Source organism: Condylostylus longicornis, unplaced genomic scaffold (genome assembly GCF_029603195.1).
Source record: "Condylostylus longicornis isolate FDR11 unplaced genomic scaffold, ASM2960319v2 ptg000048l, whole genome shotgun sequence".
NCBI lineage: Eukaryota > Metazoa > Arthropoda > Insecta > Diptera > Dolichopodidae > Condylostylus > Condylostylus longicornis.
This window is the reverse complement of record NW_026578017.1, coordinates 7,211,143-7,222,727: the sequence shown is the minus strand read 5'-3', so window position 1 is coordinate 7,222,727 and position 11,585 is coordinate 7,211,143. Positions and strand designations below refer to the sequence as shown.

General features: G+C 27.0%; 1 protein-coding gene across 13 annotated transcripts in view; it reads right to left on the bottom strand.

The window, feature by feature from the left end:
• Positions 1-143: 143 nt before the first annotated feature.
• Positions 144-11,585, bottom strand: part of LOC129611238 (transient receptor potential cation channel trpm) — a 248,746-nt gene continuing 237,304 nt past the window's right edge. For 9 of the 13 annotated variants that reach the window (XM_055524269.1, XM_055524268.1, XM_055524276.1 and 6 more), the window contains 14 exons: positions 10,243-10,392; positions 10,004-10,161; positions 9,210-9,400; positions 8,964-9,109; positions 8,792-8,891; positions 8,307-8,428; positions 6,366-6,501; positions 4,560-4,792; positions 3,808-4,023; positions 3,318-3,720; positions 2,604-2,777; positions 2,316-2,459; positions 2,079-2,245; positions 144-2,017 (listed from right to left, as the gene is read on the bottom strand). In XM_055524269.1, the coding sequence (XP_055380244.1) occupies positions 851-2,017; positions 2,079-2,245; positions 2,316-2,459; positions 2,604-2,777; positions 3,318-3,720; positions 3,808-4,023; positions 4,560-4,792; positions 6,366-6,501; positions 8,307-8,428; positions 8,792-8,891; positions 8,964-9,109; positions 9,210-9,400; positions 10,004-10,161; positions 10,243-10,392 (3,507 nt within the window). In that variant the 3' untranslated portion in view covers positions 144-850. The remainder of the gene's footprint in view (positions 2,018-2,078; positions 2,246-2,315; positions 2,460-2,603; positions 2,778-3,317; positions 3,721-3,807; positions 4,024-4,559; positions 4,793-6,365; positions 6,502-8,306; positions 8,429-8,791; positions 8,892-8,963; positions 9,110-9,209; positions 9,401-10,003; positions 10,162-10,242; positions 10,393-11,585) is intronic. The other 4 variants (XM_055524274.1, XM_055524278.1, XM_055524281.1 and 1 more) reach the window with 2 other exon arrangements.

Below are 11,585 nucleotides of genomic sequence, written 5' to 3'. Positions count from 1 at the left end.
TCTTAATACACTTACGATAAAAATTTTAAAATATTTTATTAATTTTATATTTTTTAAATCTAAGTTAAATTAATAAATTAAAATTAATTTTTATTGAATAATAATCATAAAAAAATTTGTGAACAAACTTATTTTAATTTAAATTCGAATTTTATTATTATTTACAATAAAGTTTTTTTTTTTTTAAATTTGAGAATAAAAAATACCTTCAAAAAAGATTGCTTACAAATATACTTTGAAAGTGAAAGCTGTATTCCATTAATATTTTAAGTTCTAAATACAATAATTTAGTGCTACCTTTTTAGCTGTCCTAGCTGGAGTAAAAGTTTAATACTTTAGTAAGTCTAAAACTAAATACTGCAAGTGGTTTTTAAATTTGAAGGACTCGCTTTTCAGTAAGCAGTAATTCGCAAGTAATTGTTTCATACAAATAAAATAATATTCGCATTGAGCATGTACATAACAATATTGAATAATTCTGAAAATGATATTTGTGTAGTAATTTTACTCCAGAATATAGAAAAGATCCTTATTGAGAAAAATTATCTGCAGTAACTAGATAATTATATTACAAGTAATTAGAATACAGCTAGTATATTAGGTTAATTTAAGTAAAAAATTTTCGATTAATTGAAATTGGAAAATTGATTCAGAAATATCAATATGTAAAAAAATTAACAATATTATTGTAATTATATTAAAATCGTTAGAATTACTCAAAATATTTCGCTTTTAGTAAAGGTAAACCAGGGACGAAATTTTACGCCTGCGAAAATATTTTAATATTCTGTTATTAAATCAAAACACGAAAAGAAAAAAAAGTTTTTAGTTTATAAATATTAATTCAAAATCAGCACATTGTCTCGTTGTATGGTGGATCCTTTTCTGAATCGGTGCTACTTTTAATATTTGATGATAGTTTTGCAATTTCATCTTGTACGATATTTGTACTAATTGTTGGCATTATTGTATTACAAGCAACTTCATCTTTCGATTCTTCTGTACTTGAGCTACTCTCTAAAAGGACATTTAAGCTCATTTTAATGGTTGATGTTGGTGGGGCTAGTTTCATTGATGGTTTTAATATTGTTGATGTTGTTGTTGGGGATGGTAATAATTTTTGATTTAAAACTAAATTGCTACTAGTTGGTTGCTGCTGATGTTGCTGTTGAATTTGTGTTGTAACAGAACTAATAATTGGTGTGGCAGTAGATAAACCAATTTTAGTAAAATCGCCCGGAGCACAAATGTCTTCATCAATTTTATCTGATTCTGAAGCTGTACGTTTTGGTGAGTATTTTGTTTGATCCATACTATATTGCTTTTTTAACATTGCTGATCTAGGTTGAGTAGGTTGTAATCCTATTGGATCTGTTGATAAATGTTTGGATAAAGGATATCGTAAATCAGATGTTCCTATTGTTTGTACTGTACGTAATGGAGTGGTTGCTTTATGATGATAAGTTGAGCCAGTTACAGAATTGATATTTCCAGTATTACTAACAACACTTGCAGCGGAGGTTGTTGTTGTACTGGTATAAGAATCAACAGTAATTGAGTGAGTTGAATTTTGTGCGGCATTAAGATCTACAGCATCTAAGGATGGCTCTGCTGTCATTGATGGAGTGTCAATATTAAATGATCCGGTCATTGATGCAGTTGTATCGTTTGAGCTTTGTTTTATGACCCGGTATGGATGTAGTGAATAATCTGTTTCAGTACTAGAATTTTTTTGCAAACTTTCACATGATTTTCGAAAGATTCTTGTATCAATTTGAGTTGGATTTAAAAGTTCACTACTTGTACGTGAATAAGATGGTTGTGATTGCCCTTGTTTTTGTGGATTTTGATGATTTTGGTTACGAGAAGTTTGTGATTCACTTGAGGAATGCCGTTCATAAAGAGTATGATCGTTTTGAATATTAAACCCCATATCAGAGCCGACCGGAGGCTTAGATGGAGATAGCTCAATGGCTGATTCACGGCGTAGCGAGGGACGGCGGTCCACCGGAAAAGCCTTAAATAAAAAAAAATACAAAATATTAGTTGAATATTTTCGTAAAGATTAATAGGCATACTTCTAACGAAGTCCCACTATTTTCATCTTGTGATCCACGAGCTTGGAGTAAACCTTCCAACATCAGATAATCATTCTCCTCGCATTCCTTTAAATGCTGCTTTTCTATCAAAGCAGCACATTCGGCAGTAGACATTTCATTTATAGTTTTTGGTCTTTCAGTTGGTCCTAAAAAAGAATAATGAGTTTATATCATGATTTTAAAAAAATGTTTATCTAACTTTTTAAACAACATTACCTGTTATAGATGTAGTTGGAGAAGCTATCATGTGGCAAACACTTTCAAGTTCGTCTGTAATTGAAGTGTATTCAGTATGAAATTGTAGAAGCAAATTTCTGGGATGCCTTGCTTGTATTACTGGCTTAACGGATACCGCTACTGCTAAAAAGCAAATTTCGTTGTTAGTGCAATATTTGTTTTCACTCAAGTTTGAAAAATAATTTAAAGAAATTTGTTTTGTTTCTTGCTTATGAAACTTATTTCTTAGAAGGCTAAAAAAATACTTCTATAAAAGGATTTTCTAACCTGGCTCGTTTCCGCTATCTGGTTCAGATTGAGTTAAGCTTAACTGCCTTTTTGTCATCGCTAATTGATTTAAACTCATTTGTGATCGATTCATATCATAATTCGAACAGCTTTCCGAATTTCTTCGACATATCGCAGATTGAGTTCTTTGCCGCATTGCACGTTGCTTTACATCTGCAATAAAGCAATTAATTAAAATTTTTTTGAAATTATAGTAAGTTTAGCATTTAAGGGTATTAAGGTGTTAGAAGACCTATAGATAATAGATTATTAATCTCAAATAAGAATCTTAAATGGTAAGATTCTATATGAATTCTGACGGCGAAATGTCAGAATTCATATAGAATACACATATTTAAATGGGACTGCCCACGATCAAGCGAAATTACAGCAGCGAATTTCTAATTTCGGCAGATTTTTTTTTATATTGTCTCTTTCAATTTGTGTGTGTCATTATATGCAAAAAAAGCTCTCCGTTCCGCTTTTTTTGTTAACAACGGAAATCGTCCGCCGTTGCCTTTCACCGCTTTGGTTATCCAATTACCATATACTTATTAGTTTTGGGACTATTTCAATATACTTAATTTTTAATTGATGCATCAATGTTAGTATTTTTTTTACAATTAGGAGCTTATCATGATTGGCAAAGTGAATGAAATTATTGATGAATTAAATTTTAATGATAAGGCTCACACTTGAGACTTTTAATCTTACTTGAGAAATCAATATCCATAATATTTTCTGAAGAATCGCCATGTTCATCTAACTGATGATCATTTGGATGACCTAATGGTGTTAAGGTGTCTTTGCTTTCAGTACTTGTTGTCGTATCTTGCCGAACATTAAGGAATGGTGGCTTTCGAGATTCACCAATGGAACTTTGTTTCTGGGTTTGTTGTTGTTGACCAGAGCCAGTGTAGGGGTCAGAATCCTCTGATTGAATTGAAGCCTTACGATTGGCGCCTGCGCCACTCAGGTTAAGCGTTTCTCGTGATCGTATCATTTCATTTTCTTCTGGAACGGGTACAACTTCAAAATGAGTTCCGTCATCGAATATATATGCATCTGAACGAACTTCTGTTAATGATCGCATAAACTTTCGACGATTGGTATTTACCTTGTTAGAACATACAAAAATACAAAGAAGTGAGAAAATTTTTATTTTTCCGTATTTTCAAAAAAAAAGGAGAAATAATATACTTACATTGCTCACTTGCAATGTGTTGGTGCTTTCTAGTGGTTCTGTTACAGAAACTGTTCGTAATCTTAGCTCGTTACCCAAGTTGTTTAGATTGCCAGAAGATCCTGGAAATGCTTCTTGTGTTAATGTGTGAGCCGACATGAAACGGTGAATTACTGCTAGATGAGATAAAATTTCATCGGTTGACTCCTCAACCTTACGAAGCCGAAATTCAATATTCTAAAATAAATTATATGAATTATAAATAAATTTATCCATTAGTTTAATTGTTAGCCTAATAGCTTCTTTTCGTCCAAGAGCGTAAAATTAAAAACTTTCTGTCGTTTATATTTCTTTTTTAAATTAATCAAAATATATAGCGATTTTATAATGATAAGCAATAATAAAGAAATAAAATAAAGACTGTTTTAAAAGCCCAAAGTCTATTTTAATCCTGAAAATATCTGAATATTGGAGGTAGCATTAAGGTGTTGCAGTAATAGAAAAATCTAAAGACTGCACAGTTTTTGTCATCATAAAACGCGGTAATTATACAATTTGATAGAAATTGTGGTGGAAGAAAAAGAAGTCCTTTGATGTTATTTTCAAATTTGAGAAGAAATCAGTAATATTAATAATCGTAGGACATAATAAAAGCGTGTAAATGCGGCTCAATATTTTTTTTTATTTTGGTTATTGGATATTTTTTATAAAAATTACTTGTAAAACAAACATATAAAATAATATGAGCAATAAGTTCAATAGAGAAACCTCACCTGTACTGTAGCTGTTTGCATATTTTCTTTTTGATTTATGTCTTCAATTTTTTGTGACATATTTTCAACACGATTTGTTGTTGTTCTTATTCTTGCTTCCGTAGATTGGTTTAAAATTATTTCCTGTTCATGAAAGAAACCTTCAACACATTCTTCTTCAAAATCATATAAGCGTTCAAGATCATCTTTTTCCAAAAATAATTTTAAACCGTTATCACGTTGAACTTCAAGTCCTATTTAGTATTCCAATTTATTATTTTTGATATTGTAGATATTTTTTGTTGTATATGATGATAATGGTTTTTTATGTACATATACGAGTATATGTAAATATTTTGTTTTGGTTGATATTTTGAAGCCAAATTTAAAGTGTAAAAGAATTTAAATAAATAAAATGTAAAAAAATTTTGTATTTTAATTTACATGCAATTAATTACAATAATTTATTGTCTCTTTTTTTGAAAAAATTAAAACAAAAATATAGCAAAGCTGATTTCACGTCATATTAATGCGCAATATGATGACTGTTGTATATGAATACATACAAACATGTGCTTCAATTTTGGAAAAATTCTATTTAATATTTTAATGTTGAATTTACAGGCACTAGAAATGACAAAAATAATTATATAACTGTGTTAAATTTAGTTATAGGCCATAATTAAAGTATATTAATTCGTACAGTAGGATCGTGTTAAAAGACCTCATATAACCACACGCCTTAAACACCGTTTGCACATCAAACATTGGATGAATGGAAAGTTGGATATTTCTTTGGATTTTTTTTTTATATCAGATTTTTTTGAATGAATTTTTTCATCATGGGAATGATGGTCCTTTTTGCGTACATTTTCTTATCTTAAATTTAGTGTTAAGCTATAGTGCATTTCAATTATTTGTATGGTTGCTAATACAGTATTGTTTAACGTGCGAGCAGAGTACATTTTGTTTGATATCGTTAAACAAAATCCATAAACAATGTTTGATGTGTGAACATTGTCTTTGAATAAAATAGGCCTTAACAAAAAGGTGGGATAATGTCGCACGTCAGCTTTATAAATTTTTAGACACTTAAGTTTAAAAAAAATTGAGCTTATAAATAGCATATATGTAATATACTCGTATTATGAAGTTAATGTAAGTTTTCTTAAAAAGAAGAGAAATTAGTGAAAAATCATCGGCTCACTCTTTCAAATTTCTACATTGCAAGACTTTTTAAATTTTTAAAATACAATGAAAAAAATTTTCAAACTATTCAATAGAGAAAAATTTAGTAGCCTGACTTGACCAAAACCTTTGCATTTCTAAGAAATGAATACTAGTATATTCTGAGTGTGGACAAACACACGTCATACATTATATTCATGTGCCGTGTAGTAGCGTATAGTAGTATTAAATCAACGTTACAATTTTGCATTAATATTTAGTGTAATCATTGCTTTAAAACTAATTTGTATATTAAATAAAATTAATTGCACAAATAACTTTTTATATTAAAAAAAAAATTATTATTAAATGAAAAACAAAATTTAATTTAAGAATTTAAATATTTTTTTTTTGAACAATTATTCTTTTTATTATAATATGTAATAATATGAATTATATAGAAATACAAAACAGAATGACTGCAAAAAGACTCTTAAATCTTATATGATGTCATTCATGTTTGTCAGTTTCAATTTATCACTTTATTATTAATTATTATAAATGCTTTTGTAGTTGTTATCGTTGTTGTTGTCTTTCTTTTTTATTATATTGCATTTTTTTTTTACATTGGTATTACAACATCAACGCTACTTTGCTCACCCATTTGCGTACCTTTAGCTTTCCTAATACAGTATTTAAGTAAAGAGTAAAAGTGACAGAAAGCAATTAAAGGGGGCGGTAAAACTGGTTTTTGTTGATATTCCATAACAACCGTAAAACGTTGAAACATCCAAACCTACATATAGAAATTTTTAAAATGTATATAAATCGCATAAATACACATACTTGTATGAAAATTAATACACACATACATATGTCATATATACATGTATGTGAGTATATATATATTTACTTTGTTAATTAACACAATAAAATAGTAAAAGGGATTAGACGTTAGAAGAAAGGCAAAAAAAAACAAAGAAAACAACAAAAATATGAAAAAAAAGGAAAGCAAATGGTGAAATAGAAATATGAAATAGAAAATGTGGAAAGGATGAAATCCTTTATATGTAAGAATGTTTGTAAAAGAAAAAAATATGGTAAACGGATAAGCAATTAAGACAATGTAATAATAGTGCAATTAATTTGCTACCATTAAAAATATAACAAACAACTGTTGTTAGCATGAAAATATATAATTTTTTGTTAAAAAAAAATAGTCCCATATTTTTGTTATTTTTCTTATTATTATTTAAAAAACATTGTATGAAATTAATATATTTATAATAAAATAAATAACAGTGCTTAGCCATTTTAATTAATTTTTTATAACTGAAAATCTAATGAAAATTAAAATATTAGAACGAAAATTCAGCAAATTATTTTTCAAATATTAATAATGTAAAATAAGTAGGAAACGATTGTAAAAATGAAAGTAGTTCTTATTTGGTTTCCGCTACTCAAGCTTATAAATATAATTTTTTATATACCATTTGGGAGGAATCTTCCCAATTTGTTATAAACTCTTTTTTACAATTTTTACAATTAAAATTTTACAACTTGGAAATTTTAAAGTTTAAATACTTTTGCCGTTTCTTGGTTCCTTTTCATAGCTGGGGCCGAAATGAATTCGACATCTATAAAATTGCTTGAACAAAAGTCATAAAACTTGCATGGCGAGATCATTTCAACCGTGTAATAGCACAATATTATAGATTTGTGAATTCTTATACAAAATCACTTCCGAGTTCTTCATCACTTCGACGTCGTCTCCAATTGTGACTGAAAGAATTCTCCTAAAGTTATGCATTAATTAAGTAGCAATATGAAAAGTAAAGCTATTAAAGTTCAAGTTCTAGATTTTGATTTGTTAAAAGGAAATTAGTATTTTATAAAATTAATTAAATCATAATATAAAAATATCTTGTAAATTAAAGCGCAGCATAAGAAAGAGTTTCTATCGCTTCCTGGTATACAGTACCAAGAGTTTTCTAACTTATTACAGTGATTTTTAAGCGAGGAAAATCTAAAATGACAAAACATGTAATCATCTAAGGTTTTAGAATATTTGTTGTTTTTACTGTTTTAACAACTACTAAATGTTTAAGTATTCTAAAAAGGCGTATAATATTGCCCTCAATGTCGACAAAAATTTTTATATTGTATTTTTCTAATTATTGGGTTAGGATACAACTGTAATGTTAACTGTACAAACATATTTCAAATATCGAATCTAGAATTGCAAGTTCAAAATAATTTGTAAATAAGAACATTTGATAAATTGGGAAAAATACTTACGTGTTATACTATTTAAATGCGATAAAATGTGCAAAATTTAAATGCATTTTATAATTAAAAAAATTATTAAAAATAATTTATTAGGTTCCTATAATCAAAATTTGCTTGATTTAAATTATTAAATTAGTTTTGAGAATCAAAATATGCAAAAGCTCAAGTGCTATTTTTTAAGGAATCATAATATTAAATCAAATTTATAATAAAATGGCTAAAAACTGTGATAACTATAGTTTTGCGTGAAATTTCAATTCATTTTACAATTTAATATTTAGGTAACATTTAATTTGATTAAAAATTACATACCTGATGTGAAACAGAATTCACTTCGTTGAAAATATTATTAAAAACTGCTATTAACAAATTAATTAACAATATGTTAGCAATCAATAAGTACATAGCCATAGTTATCGGTGTTACCCAATGACCTAAAAAATCATAAATTATAAAATAAAATTTTTTAGCGAACGAAATAGTAAATGTAATAATTTTTTGAAAATTCCTTATGTATAAATGAAAAATGTATAGAATCTCTGATATTCAACAGTAAAAAATATTGTCAACAGTACTAAAAGTTAAAATTCTTTTAATTCACAAATTGAAATGGTTTCTAATATTCAGTTCTTTAAAAAATTTCAATTTCGTTTGACTTGAAAGACGAAAAACTTATAATTGAAAATATTCAACATTTTGTCATCTAAACTCCGTACATATTTTTTACTGAATATATGTTATAAATTTACGAGGTAAATGTCCTATTTACAGTATTCATAATATCTTTTATAGTGTACCTGTCAGGCATGGTTTTTGTGAGGGATCTTCTCCACATGGTGGATCAATATCATCAGCAAATACTTCACCATACAACATGAAATATGGCTGAAAGTATACCTAAAAAAATTTCAAAAAAAATATATAAAAAAAATCGAAAAATTAAAACTGCTTCATTATATGAACACTTACATCACGCAACAGTTTCCAACTTGGTGGTTTATTTGGAAATAAAATTGCTTGCCTACTAATACCAAAACTCATTAAAACAACAAGTAACAATACAACAAAATAAATCATATTTTTAACCATTTTGCCCATCATGGTAACCAAAGGACCTATAAAAATAAAAAAAGCAGTGGCAATATAGTGTAAAAATATTAAAAAATTTCGGAATTATCCTTAAAGAATTTCACATTTTAAAATTTTTAAACTAACCTAAATATTTATTTACACCTAAAATATTGAGAATTCTCAAGTACCAATAAATGCTATCAACACAGTATATCACACGACCGATATCCATTGTGTTTTCACGAAAACGCAATGAAAAACCAATCACAAAAAATATTATTGCGGCAGCGTCACAAGGATTCCACATATTCCATGCCCACACTGAAAATTTATGCCTGTAAATAAAATAATTGATTTTATATAAGTGAAAAGGTTGAATTTTGTATATATGTATGGTAATGATTTTAAGATTGCACTTTTGTACCGTACTAATTTTATGGTAATTAATTTAATTTAACAAAAATTAAATTCAAACTATGTACTAAAAAATTAGAAATCTTGAAAATTTAAAATTGGGCTTTCATACTTTTTGGTGTTTATCAAAATTTTTGAAAATTATGGAATTATTTCATTAAATTTTGGGAATCTGTTAGTGGATTCTTTCAATAATAGTTTTGTACGAGTACAAACTTTGGAGCTATTGAGTGATTAATATCTAGGCTTTCCTAATAAATAAGTGGATGGTTTATTTTAAAAATGACTTAAGTCTTTAAAAAAAAGAAAAAATAAAATATTGCTGCGTTTGTGTTTTAAATGTTGAAAACTTCCGTTAACTAGTTATTATAAAAATTATATTTATGCATGCGATGAATCATAAATGAATGCATACTTTTTGGTTTTGCAATATTGTGCTGTTAAACAAATATTGCAATCTTCATTAATATTGCAAAATAAAATAGGAATTTTATTCTATTTTTTACTTTTTTTTTTATACTTACGTTACTGCTACAGGCTCCGACGAAATTATTTCCCTAATTTTTTCACAGCCTAATGTAAAAATATAGGCTATTGAATAAATTTCTTGCCAATGTGGTACCGTATCCATTTTAACAAGAACAGTATATGTGAACATAACTAAAAAGAACGCGTAGGCCATCTAGTATTTAAATAATAGTAAAATGTTAGTAAATTTAGTATGAGTCATAAAAACAAAATTGAAACAAAAAAAAAGACTTACTGAATCAGCCCAAAATTTTGTTATTGGTGCCGTATAAAATTCATAAATTTTCTTTTTCAGCCTTAATGGTTGCAGTTGACGAGCTTCATAGTCTTGTGTATTATTAAAAAAGTCTCGAATTTGTGACGGATCTGAATCCGATAGAGAAACCTTTACAAAAACATTATATATTATTTTACATGAAATGAATAGTTTTTAATTTTTTAATTTTTAGTGCCACAAACAAAACTAATATTAGTTTTCTTAAAATTAGAAAATAATTCAAAACTTTTTTGAAATTTTTTTACTAATTCTAAATCTACTCTTTCCTTTTTAGTCGTTTTTCTAATTAATTTTTTTTAATTAAAACATTTAGCTGAAATTTGCAAACCCTCACTTAGGGTGTTTGTGATTTAAATTAAAATTAAATTTAAAATAAAAATTTTGAATTATTTTCATTTCTTTTTTTCTATTTTGTGTTGTTATTGGATGACTAAACTCAACATTTAGTTTTCTAATAATAATAATTGTTATGTACAAAAGTAGTTTATAATGGAAAAAAGTTTTACCATCATGATGTAGAACAAAATAAATTTTAAATGTGGTGTTATACAGGTTACACAAAGAGACAAGAAAATTTATATAAAAATCTAGAAATGTGTTACAATAAAGTACTTATATGTAAAATTATTGAATAAATAAAAAATTTAAAATGTTAGTGTTATTAAACATATGAAAAATGGAATGAAAATATTATAGTTCACAAATATTTTTTGTTAAATTAATATCAAATTAAGGCTCTTTGCAGCAGTTGAATTGCAGTTGTTGATAAAATCTGACTCAGATGTTGGGCAAGGCGAACATCCCCATATTAATAGAATCATATTATTAAGTTTACTTTTTATTTCATTATAATTGACCTTAAATTATTTAAAATTAAAGAATTAAGCTCTTGGAGAAAAAGAAGATCGAATGCCAAGTTCTAGTGTGATTAAACAATAAGAGTAAAATGCAATTTTTGATATCGAATTGGGGGATAATAACAAGATTTACTTAAAAACAACTGCACTCATATAATATGAATGAGAAATGTACTCGTATTAAGAGAAAACGGCGTTTTTTTGTAACGAATGTCGAATCAATTTGCATTGCATTGTAGTATTGCTTTGACGTTCCGAAAAATTCAATTGTATTGAAATTTTTTAATTTTTGATTTTAAAAATTTTTCGAAAACCTTTAATTTTTTCTTGTGTATATTATTTTAAATATTCCATTATGTTAAATAAGATATTGTGAACTATGTTTCAAGAGTCTATCGAGGGCTCATAGGAAAAACTCTTTATCCAATATTAGAAAAATTTTAA